Raw genomic sequence first — 21976 nt, 5'->3', positions numbered from 1 at the left:
TTATAAGTCCTAGTGGTCGCAGTAGTCCGGCTAATATACCGGCCACTACAGCGGACAGGTGAAACTGACAATCGGAAGCGGCAGGGACAGGCCACTATGAATGCCGGAGGAAACACCACAGAAGCGCTTCACAGGAGGCTCCCAAGCACTGAGGATGTCACCTAGACAGGGGACGAAACGTTTGCAACAAAAACTTCCAGCTCAGCGAACAGAACCACAGCAACGAGCACCCGAGCTACAAATCTTCTCACAAACTTTGGTTGACCCTTTATCCTGAGTCTGTTCGAGATTCTCCAGACGGGAGAAATAATTTTTCAGAATTTTGTAAGTTTGAAAGAGATCATGTATCAATCTTTTAAATTGCTGAGATCATCTATCATTCTTTTAAACTTCAAATTACTCAGTCTCATACCTTCTAATCCCAGGAACCAATCTAACGAACCTTCACTGTGCCACTTTCAAGGCAATATATCCTTCCTTATATATGAAGGATAGCCACCCAAGATGCAATGGGAGTATTGTACAACTGTAGAAGGACTTTCTTATTCTTTAACTCCAATCCCCTGGCAATAATGTCAACTTCATTTGCGTTCTTAAGTATTTGCTGAATCTACGTATAAACATGCTTATTAACTTTTTTTGTGTTCCTTGTATGACTGAAGTCATGACACATGTGATAGCCACTCATATGCTTACCTGCAGAAGATAGAAATCTGGATGGGAACACTTCCAAACACCATAGTGCAGATTCAGTAAATGCCCAATCACTCCTTACAAAACTGGAACAACCCTGGGCCCCCTCAGCCCATTTCCTCCATCCTCCAACCAGGATGAATAATTAATTGTTGACTCAAACAATGAGACTCTTCAGGTGTCAGGTTGTGATTCACTAATAATTTTGCTTATTCTCCTAGTTTTCAATCAACCCTTCCCCTAAGATACTTAGGATGGAGAAGCACCTAAGAATAAGGTGGTTAACGTTTTCAAATATTAGATTAGATTCCAGTCTGCATCTTACTTATGACCAAAGCTATGAAAGCTAGCTGAAGGTTTCAGATAATGACATGTGAAATAATTCATTCTTTCATGATTACATCTTATGATCTACGGTGTAAGACACCCAACAGCTGTCCACAGAACTCAACAGACATTTTCGCCAACGGCATTCAGAATCCAGATTGATAACATAATTCTACATTGTCCACCCTTGGGTTTCTGTGACTGAACAGGAAGGCTGTGTGCTGTCTCCACTAGAGGTAAGGTGTATTGTTTGTCGACCAGAAAGCTGCGAGGCTTCCTGTAGCACTAAGGTTGATGAAGCACTGGACTCAGAGTAGAAAGCCCGCTCAGAGAGTGGATCATCAGTTTGTTGTTGCTGTGCTGTTGTAACAACCATGGGAAGACTCTGTATAATCACTCCTGAAGTGCTGATGCCAATGCCAGATACCAAAAGACTGTTTGTTTCCTCAGGCTGTGGAGGGAATCCTGTAGCTGATGAATTATGAGATGGAATTTGTAATACTGAGCATGTAACACTGGATGGAGCTGCTGCTGGAACAATAGGATAGGTATGTTTAGGTCCCGGCAACTGAGGAGATGGTGAAGAGAAGATGGGTGATGCTGAGGATGAGGAGGTGGTTGCAACAGTCTGGCTTGGGTCACTAACTACAGTGACATCCCTGCTCTCCTCTTGAATGAGTGCATTTAGGCCATCCAGATCTGAACAGTTGATTGTAGAAGCAGTGATGAATGATTGGCTGTTTGAAGATGCTTGATTATCAACTGCTGTAGTTTGCATTAGCGCCTGATGGAGACTGTCAGTGGCATTGGAATCAATAGGACTAAGTAAAGTGGCTTCCTGCTCTAAAGAGGAGTTAGTTTCAACTTCATTCTGTGATAATGCTTGTTGAGTTGGAGCAATCAAATTGACCTGCTGTAACAGTTGCAATTGGTCACTGGAGGTCACATCATCTCTGTTCTGATGACTTGGATCAGACACCACAGTATCTCTTACAGTGTGATGTTCATTTACTGCTGTTTGAACAATGCTGTTAGTTGGATTCAGCTGCTGGCTAACTATAATCTTCACCTCTCCTTTGCTAAAGGATGTGACTGATCTTGGTTGAAGATGATTAGACACAGAAGGAACACTGGTTTGGTTTTCATGTTGTATCTGCAACTGTAAAATGGCTAGTGCACTGTTATCACTGCTGTGAGATAAATCACGGTGTTGATTCTTATGGCTGCGAAGTGAATCTTCTCTGACAAAACTTGCGTCACACATATCACATTTGAAAGGCTTTTTGGCATCTAGTTTGACTACTAGCCGCGAACTGCCTTGCTTTTGTCCATCAACATCTTTCTTCCCTGCACTCAGTTTATCTTTGCCTATATGATGTTTTTTAAGATGCATAAGGAGATTGCTACGTTGCTTCGAATCAAAGGAGCAAAACTTGCACCTGAAAGGTCGATCTTCAGAATGAATTCTTTCGTGTACCTTCAATGATCCTTTACTAGCACAGGAGTAGCTGCACTGCAAGCATTTTATTGGCTTATCCGGTTGATGGGTCCTTGTGTGCTGCCGCAATGTGGACTTGTTCCCACACTGGAAGTCACACTGTGAGCACTTGAAAGTGTTCTCCATGCTGTGCTTTACACGGACGTGAGATCGGAGGTTGCCCTTCATGGCGCAGCGGTAATCACAGAAGCTACATTGATAGGGCTTTTCACCAGAGTGGATGCGCATGTGTCTTTTTAGGTCCGAGTTGATTTTAAATTTAGCATCACACAACTGACATTGGAAAGGTGCGTCCCCTGAGGAGAACAAAATTATAAATACAAGATTAAAATTGGTAATTTTCAATTGAAATTCTCAGCATTGTTTTCAAATTCTTCCCTGGCCTCATCCCACCACCTTTAGCTCCAAAATCTTCCAAAGGTACTTGCACTTCAGTTCTGGTATCTGTAGCAGCTAGTCTGCTGATTGCTCCACCATTGATAACCATTTAACAGGCAAGCCTTTAAGCTCTGGAATTCTTTCCTTACAATTCTTCACCTATTTTTCTTTCTTGAGACATTCTTTCGAACCCAATTCTTTGATCAAACTTCTGTTATTTATCCTAATATCTTAAATGATTTGATGTCATATATTTTTAAAGATCTGTGGAATGTTCTGTTAAAAGAATGATGTACCTGCAAATGATTTTTTAAACAATTAATTGTAATACTGAATAGTCATTCTAAAGATGTTTACATTTGTTACTTTTAAGTGAATTACTCAGCACTGGCAGAATAAATAACTCCATTGCACACAGACTGTCCAAGTCTTTTTGGGAAACATGCTTTGATTTGATCTATTTGCCATTGTCCAAATTTTAGTTTATACTAAGAGTTCATTGTGAAATGAAAAGTTTTATTTCTTTCTACCTCAATTGTATCACTATTAAGGTTGGATACAGCCAAGGCAACCACTTGATTACTTTGGGCTGATAATGTCTTTCAAAACCAAGGAAGGTGCTTTTCTTCTTTCTTTTTCATGCTTGTATCTCAAGTGCTTACAGTCCTTATGACATTACATTGTATTTTGTATGAGCAAAGTCCAAATACTCCACAGCAGTATAGGCCTCTGTCAGAGTCAGCAAATGATGAACATGATATTTCAAGCCTTGAAAAAAAAATGGATGGATTGGCAGTTAGAATGGAACAGACATACATGGTACTTCGAGTACTATTTTTGGTCAAGGGAACAAGGTAGAATCTCTCAGTACATAAATAAGGAAACCACATAGGAATTTGAAATCAATGATAAGAAACGCAAGAGTATACAGTGACATGCGCAGGAAAAGTTGACCAAGAACAACACAATTTTAATGCAAATGAGAAGATTCTAGATTTGATTCTTTTAGAATTAAACAATAGAAATTTTAGAGAACAGCGACTGTATGTAGCTGGACATGTAAAGGCCTGGTGTAAAGGCAAATGTTCAATGTCAACCAGGGCAGGACTTATTCAGTTAATGGTAGGGCACTGGGGAGTGTTGGTGAACAAAGAGATCTGGGGGTGTAGATGCATGGCTCCTTGAAAGTGGAGTCACAAGTGGACAAGTTGGTGACGAAAGCATTTGGTATGCTTGTCTTCATTGGTCAATGCTTTGATATAGGAGTTGGAATGACATTTTTCAGCTATCAAGCACATTGGTGAGGCCACCTTTTGAATACTGTGCACAATTCTGGTCACTATTCTATAGGAAGTATGTTGTTAAAGTTGAGAGGGTGCATAAAAGATTTACAAGAATGTTGCCAGAAATGGAGGTTTGAGCTCTAGGGAGAGACTGAATAGACTGCGGCTATTTTCCCTTTAGCTTCAGAGACTGAGGGATGACTAAGGTCTTTTTCCTAAAGTGGAGGAGTCCAAATCTAAAGGACATAGATTTATGAGAGGAGAGTAAAGATTTAATAAGGATCGGAGGGGTAACATTTTCACACAGAGGGTGATGTGTGTACAGAACGAGCTACCAGAGGAGGCGGGGGAGGCTGGTACAATTACAACGTTTTAAAGGCATCTGGATGGGTATGTGAATAGGAAGGATTCAGAGGAATATGGGCCAAATACTGGCAAATGGGACTAGGTCAGACTGGGATGTACGGGCAGCACAGATGGTTTGGACTGAAGGGTCTGTTTCCATGCTGTACGACTCTACGTATTCACATTTCCATTAAAAGTGAGAACATATGAAAATATGGAAAACCTGGTTACTGGAATATTGGGTTTTCTCAGCTCTTGCTTGTCATTGTTCTACACAAAAAAGTCCTCACCATTTTGCAGGATATATTTTCTTTTCTCCTTTTAGAGTACAGCTATAGAGATTTGCCAATCTTTAATTGGCAGGTGAATTCTTGCTAGTTCTTCAAGAACACAATAGAAACTGCTGATGATATTAATATATATATATATATATATATGTGGAGACAGTTCATGGATTCCATTATGATTTTGATGGCAACTAAATTAATTATCTCATTTCTTGGATATTTGGAATATAAATTTGCAAGTGTGCTTGAGCTTGAGTCCTTGTTATGATACAGTGGCAGCCTTCACATTCCACAGCAGCTGAGGAACTCCTGCTGTGGCTATGCATACAAACAAACTGAGGCCCTGCCTAAAACATTTTACACAATATTAGTAACTGGAGCATACGCCCTGACATTTTACTTAAAGTGCCTACAGCTTGTGTTATTGCCGCGAAATGACAATTATTTGCAAAAACAGAATGTGCTGCTTTGTCACAACATAACAATAATCTCTTACAGTACAATTATTTACTTCCTGTGTGGCTTTTTAGAATCGATAGTGAGTAATTTCAAAGCAATTAATGTCATTTCCGAGTTCTTCATATACCACAGCAGCAGACTTTATAATTAGTGGGTACCAGCACCTTCCTGGGTGAATGCACTACCCAGAGGAAATGAGCTACAAAAATTAAGAGGTCCAGATTCAAAATGGGATCACTACCAAGACAGAGAATCTCTGCTGAACAGCAGATTGGCTGCTCCAGCTAATGGACACGTCAAATCATGTAAAATCATCACAGGACTGTGCTTGGCTGGATACCCACCAGTATCAAATACTTTGTCCATGGTGAGACATAAAGGATGTTTGCTTGGGCAAGATCAGCAAAGAGAAGGGGTAAATATTAAGGGCTACAGTTGAGGGGAGGGGCATGGTTGCAGGAGTGGGCAAGGACTTGCAAGTGTAGCTAGATGTGCTCATTCTAAGTAGCTCACCTTCAGTGTATTTAGAAGTAGAATATATGCTCTGAATGAAATTCCTGTCAGTAGGGCGGCTGATGAGCCACGTAAAGCTGAGCTGAATTGTAAAATGCTGATCAGCAAAAGACCAGTGCATTGCTCACCTCTTTTCCTCTTCAATCTAACTAAGACCAGCATGGAAGCATGCTTTAATCATTCATCAATGATCAGCAATAATCTATGCATAGTTAGACCAGGAGATTGAAATTTGACCAGGCCTACAGTGGAAGCAGGAGCACAATACAATCGCAAGTCACAGCAGGAACTAGATAAGGCTACTCTTGGCATAGAGACAGGTTGACACCATGTAGAGGAGGAAGGGCCAAATGCACCAACATTATTGTCAGGTCCTCAGGACAAGAAATGTTTCACAGGTACTCCTTTCAGTAAGTCATAACATGGAGTGCATTAAAGTAATAATCAGTAAGTCACAAAATACAAGAGGCACTGAAATACAGTGAGATGAGATACATAGGCTGCATTTGACCAACTGTGGCATCAAGGAGCTCTATCTGTGACCAGTGGTGTGTTACAAGGATCGGTGCTGGGTCTACTGCTTTTCACCATTTATATAAATGATTTGGTAGTGAACATAAGAGGTATAGTTAGTAAGTTTGCAGATTACACCAAAATTGGAGGTGTAGTGGACAGCGAAGGTTACCTCAGTGTACAATCGGATATTGATCAGATGGGCCAATGGGCTGAGGAGTGGCAGATGGAGGTTAATTCAGATAAATGTGAGGTGCTGCATTTTGGGAGTGCAAATCAGAGCAGGACATATACACTTAATGGTAAGGTCCTAGGGAGTGTTGCTGAACAAAGAGACCTTGGAGTGCAGGTTCATAGCTCCTTGAAAGTGGAGTCGCAGATAGATAGGATAGTGAAGAAGGTGTTTGGTATGCTTTCCTTTATTGGTCAGTGGATAGAGTAAAGGAGTTAGGAGGTCATGTTGCAGCTGTACTGGATGTTGGTTCGGCCACTTTTGGAATATTGTGTGCAATTCTGGTCTCCTTCCTTTCAGAAGAACGTTGTGAAACTTGAAAGAGTTCAGAAAAGATGTGCAAGGATGTTGCCAGGGTTGGAGGATTTGAGCGAAGGGAGCGGCTGAATAGCTGGGACTGGTTTCCCTGGAGCGTCAGAGGCTGAGGGGTGACTTTATAGAGGTTTATAAAATCATGATGGACATGGATAGGATAAATAGAGAAAGACTCTTCCCTGGGGTAGAGGAGTCCAGATCTAAAGGGCAAAGGTTAAGGGTGAGAGGATAAAGATTTCAAAGGGAAATAAGGGGCAACATTTTCACACAGATGGTGGTGCGTGTATTGAGGAAGTGGTGGAGGCTGGTACAATTACAGCAGATGAAAGAGATCTGGATGGGTATATGAATAGGAAGGGTTTAAAGGGATATGGGCCAAGTGCTGTTAAACGGGACAAGATTTGGTTAGAATATCTGGTCGGCATGGACAAGTTGGACCAAAGGATCTGTTTCTGGGAGGACATCTCTATGGCTCTGCGAAAATCAATGGGAATCAGGGAAAATGCTCCTCTGGTTGCAGTCATACCTGGCCTATAGGAAGATGGCTGTGGTTGTTTAAGGTCTATCAGCCCAGCTCTAGGACATCTCTTGCAGGCATTCCTCAGGGTAGTGTGCTATGCCCAACCATTTTCAGCTGCTTCATCAGTGACCTTCCCTCTATCCAGAAGTCAGAAGTGGGTATGTTCACAGATGATTACATAATATTCAGCACTCTTTGCAGATCCTGAGATACTGAAGCAGTCCATGAACAATATCTGGGCTGAAAAGTGGCAAGTAACAATCAGGCCACATAATTGCCAGCAATTAACAGCCCCAACAGGAGAAAATCACATCCCTTGGCTCTCAATGGCATTACCATTGCTAAATTCCACATTATCAACATCCTTGAGGTGACTATTGAACAGAAACTGAACTATATGAGGCATATAAATATAATGGCTAATAGAATAGGTCAGAGGCTAGGAAGCCTGCAGTGAGGACCTCAACTCCTGACCCCATAAAGGCTGTCCACCATTTATGAGGCACAAATCAGAAAAGTGATAGAATATTCCTCACTTTCTTAGATGAGTGAAGCTCCAATGATACTTAAGAAGCTTTGCACCATCTAGGACAAAGCAGCCCACTTGATTGGCACCACATTTACTCCCTCCACCACTGCACATAGTAGCACATCAGAATTTCACAAAATCTCCTTAGGTAGCATTTTTCAAACCATGACCAATACCATTTTAAAAGGGCAAAGGCAGATCTATGAGAACACCATCACCTGCAATATCTGCTCCAAGCCACAAACCATCCTGACTTGGAAAGATATCGTTGTTCCTTCAGCGACATAAGGCCAAAATCCCAAAATGTCCTCTCTAATGACATTATGGGTGTATTTGCACAAAATGGACTTTAGCAGTTCAAGATGGCAGTTCACCATCACTTTCTCAGGGCAATAAAGGACAGGCAATACATGCTTGTCTGATCAGTGACATCCACATTCCTTGATGAGGAAGTGATGGCCTAGTGGTATTATCACTGGACTGTTAATCCAGAGACCCAGATAGTGTTCTGGAGACCTGGGTTCAAATCCTACCAAGGCAGATAGTGGAACTTGAATTCAATTTTTAAAATCTGGAATTAAGAGTCTATTGATGACCATGAATTGATTGTTGGAAAATCCCATCTGGTTCATAATACCTTTCAGTGAAGGAAACTACCATCCTCACCTTGTCTGTCCTACATGTGACCCCAGGGCTACAGCAATGTGGTTGGCTCTTAACTGTCCTCTGACCAATTAGTGATGAGCAAACATTGCTGGCTTAGCCAGCCATGTCCTCATTTCATGAATGAAGAAAAAAAAAATTAAAAATTGCATTAAAAATGCAATTCACAAATTGACTTTTGTAAATAGGCTCACAGATATTAAACATTAAATTTTGCAGAAAAAATATTCAGTGCACAATAATCATTAAAAATTCTAAGTCTTAAACATAAAACAAAGCACGGGGACATCTAGAGTCTGAAAAAAACAAAAATGAGCGATTAGTTGCTAGGTTCACTGCCTGGCATGAAGAGAGTCATGTCGGTTCAAGCAATGGAGTACTTTGCCGTAGCTTGTCTCCATCAGTTATGTGTCTGTTCTTCAATGATGAGGTCCAATATTTTCAACTAGGTCTCTCCAGCTGTTCCCTCAAGGCACCATCAGAATGGTCCAAACACTGGGAATATTTTAGGTAAAGTTCTGCTATTACTTTCGCCCATCTAAATGTGCTTTACTTCACACCCTTTCTTTTGAAGTGTGAAGGTTCAGCAAAAGTACCATCAGCCACACTGATCAGAAAGCAGTCATCTCCCAGGAACCATATTTACATTCAGAGGAAAACAACTCCTCCTGTTGAGAAGAAAAGCAGGTTCCATATCTCCACAAACAACACCTTGCATGACTAAATTTGGTCTTTTGTGTGACACCTTACTATTGAATTTCTTTTGAGACAGTAAAGGAATTCTGTTCCTTCTGTGGTGCACTGGGAAACTTAAAGTGGCCTCATTTACCCACAAATGACCAGAAGTTGTAGGCACAAGTGCAGCCTTTCAGATGACATTTAAATGACATTATCCTCTGGTTATTCCTAGGCTGTGGTGTAATGTCAAGGTGCTGATACATATCTGACAGAACAGTTTCTTTACATATTGCTTTTTAGTCAGGCCCAGGTAAGAGAAACATTGGAAATACTTGTGCTGCAGAGGCACAGGGATGCTTACAAGTCCAAGTCAATGAGTATGTCAGATCATCATCTCACTCGGTTATTTACTCTTCAGTTTCTCTTACGTTTTGAGCATTGACAGACTTACATTATGCTCTTGTTGCAAGATCACAAAAAGAAACTCCTCCTTCAGGCAAAACTGTCCTCCAGGCTCAATACAAACATCCTAGCAACACTCAAATGAAGCTACCAATTTTAACGTGAGAAATTGAAATGATATAGGAAGCAAATCCTTGGGTAGATTTACAAGTTTCTCATTAATTGTTTAACTAACACAAATTGTTTTTTGTCTTAAGTGCGTTATTGAGTTCATTAATCAGCTCAAGTCAAAAGCAGAAGTTAAGATCCACTCAGTTAAGGCAAAACCCAACATTTCAATCTTACACATGCTGAAGGTGTAATTACTAATGTAAAGGGAAAAACTTAATCCTCAGGAGGTTCTTATACTTTTTCCTTCTTTCTGTCTCGTGGAGAGACTAACACCTTGCTATAACACAGCAAACATGCTAGATACTCTTCAATCCCAATAACTAAGCAGCTATTTATTCACACCATCTTTGACAATTATGGTGGTAGATCATATTGCTGTGAAGGAAGCCAAGTCCTATTGCACACTCATCAAAAGACATTGGGCACTTCCTGCTGTTGTCGTTCATTAGAATTCAGGAACTGAAATTCTTGGCCAGCTTTCCACCCTGGAGTCCTGAATTCTACCCCTTTCACTACTCTGACTGCAAATAGTTTACATGATGCAGACCAGGGGAGCAAGTATTGGATGTCATTTATCTTTCCCAACCTAAGTCACAGAGTCATACAGTGTGAAACAAGTCCTGAGGGCAGGTTTGCTAAGTGAATAGATGTCATATTAGACTGGTTTTCCAACATTTATATGTCACAGAATTTGCAATTTGCTTTTTTATGGAATTTTCCACTATTCCAAACTCAAGGTTGTGATGCAGATAGAAGCATAAAGAAAGATCAAGTGTAAAAAATTATATAAAAAGTGGTAATCCATTTTTTGAACACTGAAGCCAGAATTTACAAGCACTTCCTAATCTATAAACTTCCCTCATCAAACCAACAAACTCTGAGTGACCTTATGCCGTTAACATAAATTTAAATGTAGTCTCAGAGAATGTTCATAAAGCATAACTCAATTTCAGCAAGAGAATGAGGAGAAAGATTTCATAGCAGAGAATTATCTCACAGCATCTGCCATGTCAGACCTTCCCTTGCACTCCAGCTCAATACATTTTTTTTTGCACTAAGTCACTCAACATGCTGATACAGGGCAATGAGGAATAAAGGATGTCAGAGACCAAGTAAACAGGCAACCAATGGTATATCTTCTTTACTGATCAGATCAAAGGATTGTGAAATTAACAGGGTAAGAACTGAGAAACAGGTGTAATTGGAGTAGGTGAATTCAATGTCAGATCAAGTGCAGAAAAGAAAAACAGAAAGAAAAATTAAGAGACAGAACTGATGTGACAAAGAAAAACTGAAAACATAGTTAAATGGTAAATTCAATACATTTAAAGTATTCAATAATTAATCCTGGAGTAAGACTCCACTCTTGTAACAGTTTATTTTCAGACAGGTTGATTGGCAGTAATGAATAGTTATCAAGCTGCACAAAGGGGACTTAGTGTGTAATGAAAGGTCTTAGCTTTCAAAGACACCATGCCAAAAGTAGCATCTTCATTGCATTCAATGCATTTCAATGATGAGGCAGTCAGTGACATCGCAGTTTAGCAAATTTAATGACAAAAGGGATGCAACATCGACAACAATATTTGCATATTAACATTTAACTGCACATGTCCCTCACCAGAAGTTGCTGAATAATTTATGCACAGACATATAGTCATTTGATGATACAGAACTTGACTCTTTCTGAAAACAAAGACTCATTTTGCCAAAGCTTTTCATCGTGCACTCATCAGTACAATTCGCAAGAAATGCCAAGGTAAAGAGAAAACAACATTTATACTGTATGAAGAAAAGTTCTGATTGGTTGACAATTTGACTCTGATTGATAGAGGTCTTGCTGTGGAGAATGTACAGTTAGATGGTGACTGACAATTAACTGTGAAACTTATTTTAAATTTTATACCTGGCAAGTTACCTGCCAGAAGTTTACTTGCTAACCAATCAGCACTTGCCTCTCCTCTGCACAATGCTGCACATACTTCCTTTTCAGCTAACTAATTCCCCTTTGAAGGCCTCGATTGAACTTACCTCCACCACACTATTTGGCAATGCATTTCAGATCACAACTACTTGCTGTGTGAAAATAAAGGTTTCCTTGTATCCCTTCTGCTTTTTTTAATTACATAATTAAAATCTGTGGCCTGTCCCTTTGAATACTTTTATGAATGTGAATATTTTCTCACTATCCATCTGCCAGTCTCCTCATGATTTTAAATGCCTCTATCAAATCTCCTTTCAGCATTCTTTTCCCTCAGGAAAACAGACTTAACTCCTTGGATCTATCTTCATAACTGACATTCCTCATCCCTGGAACTATGTCAACAGCAAAAGTTGTCCTAATGTATTGTGTCTTACACAATAGAACATTCCTAACATTGCATTAGTTTACCAGTTTTTAGATTTTGAGTCAGAAATAGCATAAATGAATAATAATATTAATAAAAGTTAACAACGATTAACTGCATTTATACAGTGTTTTTAACATAATAAAACATTCCAAGATATTACGCACAATATCAAACAAAATTTAATATTAAGCCACAACTGGATATTAAGATAGATGGTAGAATCATGCAGCATTCAGAGTGCAGAGGGAGACCATTTGGGCCTTTGAATCGACACCAACTCTCTGAAGAGCATATCCTCCAGACCCATCCCATTCCTGTAACCTAGCATTCTCTATGGCTAATCTACCAACCCTGTACATCCCTGGATTCCCATAGGCCATTTAGCCTGGCCAATCCATCCAGCCTGCACATCTTGGACTGTGGGAGGAAACCGGAGCACCCGGAGGAAACCCACGCAGACACTGGGAGGATGCGCAAGCTCTACACAGACAGACAGTCACCCGAGGGTGGAATCAAACCCTGGCGCTGTGAGGCAGCAGTGCTAACTCCTGAGCCACTATGTCACTCTGTTCTGTTACTACCGAAGAAAGAAAGACTTGCTGTTATGTAGCAATGTTGACAACTGCCAGATATCTCAAAGCACTTTACAGCCAATGAAGTATTTTTTTGAAACATAGTCACTGTTGAAATGATGCAATTATGGTAACTCATTTTGTTCAGCAAACTCTCACAAATAGCAAAGCCATAATGACCAGATAATGTTTGTTGAGATGTTGACTGATGGATAAATATTAGCCAGGACACTGGGGCTAACCTCATGCTCATTTTCAAAACAGTGCCATTGGATCTACTCCATTCATCTAAGCCAGCAGGTGACATCTTATTTTAAGTTGTCATCTGAAAGTGCAATGCCCCCTCAGTATGACACTGGTGTGACAACCTTGAACTTGTGTACAAATCCTAAAGTAGTACATGACCCAGAATCTTGTGATTAACAGTCAGTATGCTACCAATTAAAGCAAGGAACCACCCGAGATTGGGTACTGATGAAAAACTTAGTCCAAGACACAAATTTTAAGCAGGGTCTGAAAGGTGAAGGAGTGAGGTGTAGGGACTTAGATGGGAATTCCAGAATGTGGAATCTAGGCAGTAGAGGCCAAGCCATTAAAGGTGGACAATGAAATCACGGATGCACAGGATACCAGAATTGGAAGAGAACATAGATTTGTTTTTAGGCTTTGAGGAGGTCACAGAGGTAGAAAGAAGTAAGGCTATGCAGGGATTTGAACACGAGGATGAGTATTTTAAATATGGCATTGCAAGACTTGGAGCCAATGTAGCAATCGATAAATCTAGAGAAATGATTGAAAAGGAGAAAGATTAGCAATGAAGTGGAGAGTAACTAATATCATCCAGCTGTTGAAAATATACCAAATGAATGATTTTTATTGATTCCAGAATAATGGTTTTCCATTGGGGTCAGCTACAGTGAACTCCATGGTGGTCTGCATCAACATTATATCAGAATCTGAACAACAAAAACTTGCACCGAATCATGAGGATTTTACCTGTCACTGATGGAAGTGTTGATTGTTTAAACTGAGAACCACAAAAAGTATTGAGAGTAACCACTAGTTTAAACAGTGGAAATTATATTTTATTTTAAAGCAGTAATTCAGAGTTGGAGGAACTAAAATGTCCTGAGACTCAATACCTGGATTGCTATGATGATTCATCTTCAATTCCCCTGACTTGTACTCCACTATTTAGGCTACATGGCCCATTATCCTATTCACTTTTTATGTTTGTTTGGGAGGCAGTGGTCGAGTGGTATTATCAGTAGACTATTAATCCAGAGACCTCAGCAATGATCTGGGGACCCCAATTCAAATCCCACCATGAGAGATGGTTGAATTTAGAATCAATTAAAAATTTTGAATTAAAAGTCTTATGATGCATGAAACCAATGTCAATTGTTGGAAAAACCCATCTGTTTCACTAACGTGCCTGATGGAAAGAAACTTCCATTCCTACCTGGTCTGGCCTACATGTGATGCCACAGCAATGTGGTTGACTCTCAACTGTCCTCTGGGCAATAAATGCTGGCCTTGCCAGCGATATCCTCATCCCGTGAATAAATTCAAACAAAAGTACTGTCAGCAGTATTGGGTTTATAGACAACAGCAACTACAAGAACGAAGCAAAGATATCAATAGTGCATAAAATATAATGCACACAAACGCAAAGTACCACACATTAAGGAAAGAACATGCAACCTAACATACTGCAAATGGGGATATAATATTTAATAAGGCTAGATAAACTTAATGATGAGCATGGTCAACTAATGCAGAGAAACAATCAAAAAAAGTGAATCAAAAATATGGCCTAATTGGTGGTGTGCAAGCTAGGGGAATTACAGGTGAAACCTCATAGCAATCCAGACTGATCCTTGAGCATTACACTTAATATTGGCTCCAGTGGAATTTTGGAGGTGGTGCAGAGTAGAAGCCAATCTTCACTATAAAGTGTATAAGAAAAACACTGGAGAAACGTCAGCGTTGCAGTATGGAAAGGTACTTATCATGGTCATCCCTAGACATTTACAGGTTAAGGTGTGGACAAGGATAGAGTCTCAAAGTAGCCATAGTCCAGTCCATTTCTTCAAATATCTATATTTATGGTTCATATTAAGAGGTGTCAACAAAGACAGTTTATAAAAATCTAACTATAAACCAGTAGCAACATGATTCATTGTTATCTATTTCTATTTTAATATATTATGCTGAATGTGGCCAACGCTGAGTGTCAGGAAATTGCATCAGACCCAGTATGAGTTTTGCACCACGGGGCTGAACCATCTTAAGCAGACTCATCTGAATTTCTTGAAGAATTAGATTGTATCTAAAGTAACAATCAGCATACAGATTAAACCAGCAAAATAAAAATCACTCAGCTAGATTATTAGGACATTATTTTGGTGGGGTTGCCATTTCCAAAATTGAGGTAGAAATGAATAGAGCCATTTGCATGTATTTGAGGAATATTCTGGAGAGTTACAATGTGAGCAGACTAAACACTGTGAAATTAGGTTTTTGCAACAAGTTGTTTTACTATTTCTCCATTCAATGCATAACAAACTACTTATGCATAAATTTTCAATCTAACTTGTATCTGGAGAGTAACGGTCTTACCAGTGTGAGAGCGGAGATGAATAATGAGCTGGCTAGAGCTGTGGCTAGCATAAGGACATATCTGGCATTTAAATGGACGCTCATCAGAATGGATCCTGAGGTGCTTCTTCAGGCTGCTGCTGTCTGCTGCTGCATAGTCACAATGCTGGCATTTATGAGGCTTCTCTCCAGTGTGTGAACGATTGTGCATCTTCAGCTTATCCAGACGACTGAATCGCTTGTTGCAAGTGTCACATTTGAAAGGCTTTTCACCTACAAAACAGCATGGTTTAAACAAAAATAATCCCAAAAAGATACAGACTTTTCCAGATTGACTGCACTATTGATTTTCATTTTCTTAAATAAATTCACGCGACTTGAAATACAGCAATGAGGTAAACATTTAAATAATCCAGTAGTGCTAATATTTATGATATCTAATTAACTACTCAGGCTGAGGGCACAATTCGAGACGATTAATCAATACACAATGGGAGCGTGAGGGCACTGGTTGAAAAGGATGGAATATTCCTCAAGAACATTTCACCTTGGTTATGTATTGTGATTTCTGCACAGTAAGAACTCAATGGCAGTCATCCTGCAAATTAAGAAAATAAGCCCAAAGCAACAGTCCAATGACTTTTTGAGAAGAAGAACTAAGCAAAGTCAAAGGATAATGATTACATGAGTGGATCACCCAATCTCTTCTGCCATGCATTGAAGGGTTAAATGGCCAAGTAGAGTTGAAACTAGTATAAACAAACCATAACAAGTACAAACTCCTCACTCCCCCCAGATTGTTGCAAATTCACACAGATATAGATCTACCACCCTAGAGGTTATATACAAACACCTTCCTGGGAAATGTCAGCAGCTGAATCAGCAGTTCATGTGGAACATCAGGAATGCACACTGCATTACTACCTCAATTGTAGCAATCCACTCCCACTCTCAGATGGACAACAAAAACACGATATAAATGGATGATGGCAATAATGTTAATTACAAAATCCCTACTCAGAAAAAAAAGCCTTTGAATTAAAACCATAAATTTTGCAATGGATAAAGTTACAGAGTTATTCAGCATGGAAACTGACCTTTCAGTCCAATGTGTCCATGCCGACCAAATATCCTAAATTAATCTTGTTCCATTTGCTAACATTTGGCCCATATCCCTCTAAACCCATCCTATTCATATACCCATTTAGATGCCTTTTAAATGTTATAATTGTGTCAGCCTCCATCACTTCCTCTGACAGCTCATTCCATATAAGCACCACCCTCTGTGTGAAAAATTTGCCCCTTAAATTTCTTGTATATCTTTCCCTAACACCCTGAACCTATGCCTCTACTTTGGACTCCTCTGCCATGGGAAAAAGATCTTGGCTATTCAACCTATCTATGCCCCTCCTGATTTTATAAACCTCTATAAGATCACTCCTCACTCTGAGTCTCCAGGGAAAGCAGCCCCAGCCTTTTTAGCCTCCCCCGATAGCTCAAATCGCACTCCCCAACCCCACCAACATTCTTATAAATCTTTTCTGCACCCTTTCAAGTTTATCAACATCTTTCCTATAGCAAAGAGACCAGAATTGAACTTAGTATTCTAAAAGTGGCCTAACCCTAACCAATGTCCCGTACAGCAGCAACATGACATCTCAACTCTTGTTCTCAATGCACTGACCAATGAAGGCAAGTGTATCAAAACCTTCTTCACTGCCCTGTTCACTTGTAAGTCCACTTTCAAGGAACTATGAACCTGTACCCCAAGGGCTTTTTGTTCAGCAACACTCCCCAGGATTCTACCACCAAGTGCATAAGTCCTCCCCTGATTTTGCCCTACCAAAATATAACACATTTATCAAAATTAAACTCCATCTGCCACTCCTCAGCTCATCAGTCCATCTGATTAAGGTTTTGCTGTACTCTGAGATAATCGTCTTCACTGTCCACTGCACCTCCAATTTTGGTGTCACCTGCAAACTTACTAACCATTCCCCCTATATTTATATCCAAATCATTTATATACATGACAAAAAGCAGTGGATCCAGCACTGACCCTTGCAGCACACCATTGGTCACAGGCCACCAGTCCAAAATACAACCCTCTACCTTCACCCTCTGTCTCCTACCTTCAAGGCAATTTTGTATTCAAATGGCTAGCTCTCCCTGGATTCCATGTGATCTCACATTGCTAATGGTTTACTCTGAGGAACCTTGTTCCACACCTTGCTGAAGTCCATTTAGACAATGTTTACCACTTTGCCTTTGCCAATCTTCTTTGGTGACAGGTTTCTGAGTCATTTACTGAGGATCCCCAGTTCCAATTTTTTAGTTTAGTTAGCTGGTTCTCTCTGATATGGTAGTAAGAGTCCTACAATTGGTCTAAGTTCTCCTGATTTAGGGACAGGGTAATCACCATGCATACTATAATTGCAGCTCAGTGATTCCTTCTGCAAAATTATAACAGATGGATACAAAGTGAGCACAACACAGGATTCAGTTCATGATCCGCTCCAGCAGTTAAATAACCTCCCAACAACATTGTTAACACTTGACTTTAGATAATGAATCAACAAAGGTTTGTAGAGCAAAGGTGGAGCCAAGTACACTGCCCGTCTGTGTGAAAATGCAAGCACTGTAGCTGACAAAGAGAGCTTTATAAGTTTGATTTGAAAAGGTAAATAAGTATTGACAGAAACTGTTGGATAAAGGCTGTAAGGGTCTGAAAGGTTTAAGCTTTAAGCAGCACTGATTGTGATAGGTCATATATCACTTGAGAGGGCAGGTTAGGATCTCAAAAGAGTTAGACCTAATATCCAGGTCCTCATCATAAACTTTGTAACAATGTCTATTCCATCACCATAAGCTGTTGCTGACGTGAAATAAACTACACCTTGTTTAAAGACAAGTCCAGTCTCTTTAATCTAAAATGTAGTTTCTTCTATCACATCCCAGACCGAGCAGACCAGTTGTCAGCAAACCATCTTGGATAGTACTAGGTCTCGACACTAAAAGAAGATGGTGGCAGCAAATCTAATCCATGGCTTGCAATAGTACAGACAGCCTCATGTAACACAGTGGTCAGCAATGAGGATAATGTTTCCGGTAAGTTGCACAGTTGCTCAGCTGTTTGGAAGTTCCCTGCATGCTAACTCATGTGCCTTCACATTGACAGAAATAATAATTAATGGGAATGCAGAGTTGGGATTACACATACAACAGACTCAACAAAGCACTATGAAATGTTTGTCCCGTTATTTCCCAATATAGACAGCCTCAAGTTAAAGCTTGAATGTAAAATTGCTGGTTTTGTTTACACATCAATTGCATTTGGTCTGAAAAGACAAAGGCAAAACTTATCTAAATTTGAGGGGATCTGGGCAGCATTATGACCTAAAATTGGTCTTACCTGTGTGTGTTCTTAAATGTCGATCTAAATCTTTATTTCCATGGGATGTTTTAAATGCACAACCTAGTGACCAAAAAAAAAATAACTTTTACATCTTTTCTACATTTGATGATTCAGTGGCTAAGTCTTGTCCACCATGATACAAAACTATACTATTTCATTCATAAGGGTGAGTCAACCAATCTCAGTCCAGGCAGCACAAGGAGGGCAGCAATTGGTCATAGTGTCCCGGGGTAGTGGAGAGTAGATTAAAAAGGTTAGCTGTTGCTCATGTTTAATTGCTGCCCAGAGTCAGCGCCCTACATTGCCCCAAGAAAGGACAATAATTAAGGGCAGACATCAAACTGGTCAAACTGGTACTGATGCCTCTTGCAGTAGAGTCTCCCACTTGCATAAAATGAATGATGATATGTTGGCTACTGATGCCTGTACAAAATGCATTTCAACAACAAACTGTGCTTTCAGAAGGAAAAGTGCAAAAAAGAATTTTTTTTATTAATAAAGCTTAAAGTATTGAAAGTCACACCAGACATGCGACACAAAAACCATGCAGGCGTTTGTTTAGTGATGGAGGCTGTCTGGTGAAAAGAAAATGGAATATGTTAAACAGCTAGAAGGGTGCAAGGAGGTTGCAGATACAGACAGTTTGGGTGAGTGAGCAAGTAACAGATGAAACTCAATGTGGTTAAGTGTGAAGTTATCAACTTTTGTAAAAACAAAACAGAATATTTTCGTATGGGAAGGGAGTGGGAAATGTTTGCATTCAGAGAAACCTGGATGTCCTTGCACATTAAGCACAAATAACTTACATTCAGGTATGAGAAATAAGTAGGAAGTCGGGTGGTATGTTAGCTTTTGTTACAAACAGATTAATATAAAGATTAAATACGTTTTGCTATAATTATACAGGGCATTGATGTAGTCACACCTGAGCAGTGTGTACGGTTTTGGTCTCCCTATCCAAGGAAAGATATATGTGTCCTGAAGAAAAATGCAACAAAGCTTTGTTAAACTGTTGTCTTATGAGCTGAAGGTCTACAATTCCTGGAGTTCAGAAGAATAAGTGGACGTCTTATGAAAAGATATTATTCTTAAAGAGTTTGACTGAGGTCAATAACTGAGAAAATGTTTCTTTTGATTGTGAAATTTAGAGTGAGGAGAGTAAGCGCTCAGCCATTTACAGCTGAAATAGGAGAAGTTTCTTCACTATTTCACTCACTGAATTATTAATCTTTGAATTTTTTTTAACTCAGAAAGCTGTGGATTTGCAGTCATGGGAATCTTCAAGACAGAGGTTGATGGCTCTTTCGATGTTCAGGGAATTCAGAAGTAAGGGATAGTGCAGAACCCGGAAAGTGAGTGTAAAACATTAGCCGTAATTATATTGAATGGCAGAGCGGGACTGAGCAACCAACTGGTTGACTCGATCTTTTATTTCTTTTCTCCTTAAGGTCTCTCAAGCAGAGGGGCAATAAATGCTTGAGAGTCTGAATTACTTTTTCACTAACATGCAAAGCTTGCCAAGATCTATACAGTGCTCGTTTGCATAGTCTCTCTATGTTTGCAAACTAATCTTAGATGGAAAAATAATTAATTTTAAAAAGATAGTTCACCTGCAATTCATTCATTATTGTATACAAAGCAAATATATTCACACAGAATTACTTTCCATCAACTATGTCCTGTAGTTTCCATTTCTTAACTCTATGACTGATAAAGAAGTTAAAAGCACATGCGAACCAGGTAACTTGATGTCCAACATTGGCTTCGGGATTGGTGATAGAAGATGGAGGCAAAAGGCTGTTCATGTGACTGGAAGGCGATGCACAGTGAAGTACCACAGGAATCAATGCTGAGTCCCTTATTGTTTGTGATAAATATAAATGATATAGGACACTAGGAAGCTCAAAGGATCAGAGGTTCTTGCAGTGGTTGTCCTCTGATCCCTGAAGGTGGCAGTACAGGTTATTGGATAGTTAAGAAAGCACACTGGACACTTACTTGACATCTAAAGGCTATAGGCCAAGTACTAAACAGTACTATGGCAGCATGGTGGCTCAGCAGTTGGCACTGCTGCCTCACAACACCAGGGACTTGGATTTGATTCCAATCTCGGGTGACTGTGTGGAGTTTGCACGTTCTTCCCGTGTCTGCTTGGGTTTCCTCCGGGCGCTCCGGTTTCCTCCCACAATCGAAAGATCTAAACAGTACTAGGGCGGCATGGTGGCTCAGTAGTTGGCACTGCTGCCTCACAACACCAGGGACTTGAATTTGATTCCAATCTCGGGTGACTGTGTGGAGTTTGCACGTTCTTCCCGTGTCTGCTTGGGTTTCCTCCGGGCGCTCCGGTTTCCTCCCACAATTGAAAGATGTGCAGGTCAGGTGAATTGGCCATGCTAAATTGCCCATAGTGTTAGGTGTGTTAGTCAGGGGAAAATATAGGGGAATGTGTCTGGGTAGGTTACTCTTCAGAGGGTCGGTGTGGACTTAGAGCCATAGAGTCATAGAGATATACAGCATGGAAACAGACCCTTCGGTCCAACCCGTCCAGGCTGACCAGATATCCCAACCCAATCCAGTCCCACCTGCCAGCACCTGGCCCATATCCCTCCAAACCCTTCCTATTCATATACCCATCCAAATGCCTCTTAATTGTTGCAATTGTACCAGCCTCCACCACATCCCCCGGCAGCGGTCTCTTTTATATCTTTCCCCTCTCACCCTAAACCTATGCCCTCTAGTTCTGGACTCCCCGACCCCGGGGAAAAGACTTTGTCTATTTATTCTATCCATGCCCCTCATAATTTTGTAAATTATAAGGTCACCCCTCTGTAAGGTCACCCCTCAGCCTCCGACGCTCCGGGAAAAACAGCCCCAGCCTGTTCAGCCTCTCCCTGTAGCTCAGATCCTCCAACCCTGGCAACATCCTTGTAAATCTTTTCTGAACCCTTTCAAGTTTCTCAACATCTTTCCGATAGGAAGGAGACCAGAATTGCATACAATATCTCAACAGTGGCTAACAAATGTCCTGTACAGCCGCAACATGATCTCCCAACTCCTGTACTCAATACTCTGACCAATAAAGGAAAGCATACCAAACGCCTTCTTCACTATTCTATCTTCCCGCGACTCCACTTTCAAGGAGCTATGAACCTGCACTCCAAGGTCTCTTTGCTCAGCAACACTCCCTAGGACCTTACCATTAAGTGTATAAGTCTTGCTAGGATTTGCTTT

General features: G+C 40.3%; 1 protein-coding gene across 1 annotated transcript in view; it reads right to left on the bottom strand.

Annotated features, from left to right (window-relative positions):
- Nucleotides 1-193: 193 nt before the first annotated feature.
- Nucleotides 194-21976, bottom strand: part of zfp64 (zinc finger protein 64 homolog (mouse)) — a 67067-nt gene continuing 45284 nt past the window's right edge. Inside the window, exons 4-6 of the mRNA XM_043710242.1 lie at nucleotides 18743-18805; nucleotides 15352-15603; nucleotides 194-2814 (exon numbers count right to left, since the gene is read on the bottom strand). Of these exons, the coding sequence (XP_043566177.1) occupies nucleotides 1193-2814; nucleotides 15352-15603; nucleotides 18743-18805 (1937 nt within the window). The 3' untranslated portion in view covers nucleotides 194-1192. The remainder of the gene's footprint in view (nucleotides 2815-15351; nucleotides 15604-18742; nucleotides 18806-21976) is intronic.

The sequence above is a fragment of the Chiloscyllium plagiosum genome, chromosome 20, assembly GCF_004010195.1.
Source record: "Chiloscyllium plagiosum isolate BGI_BamShark_2017 chromosome 20, ASM401019v2, whole genome shotgun sequence".
NCBI classification, from domain to species: domain Eukaryota; kingdom Metazoa; phylum Chordata; class Chondrichthyes; order Orectolobiformes; family Hemiscylliidae; genus Chiloscyllium; species Chiloscyllium plagiosum.
This window is presented reverse-complemented; position numbering and strand designations above follow the sequence as displayed.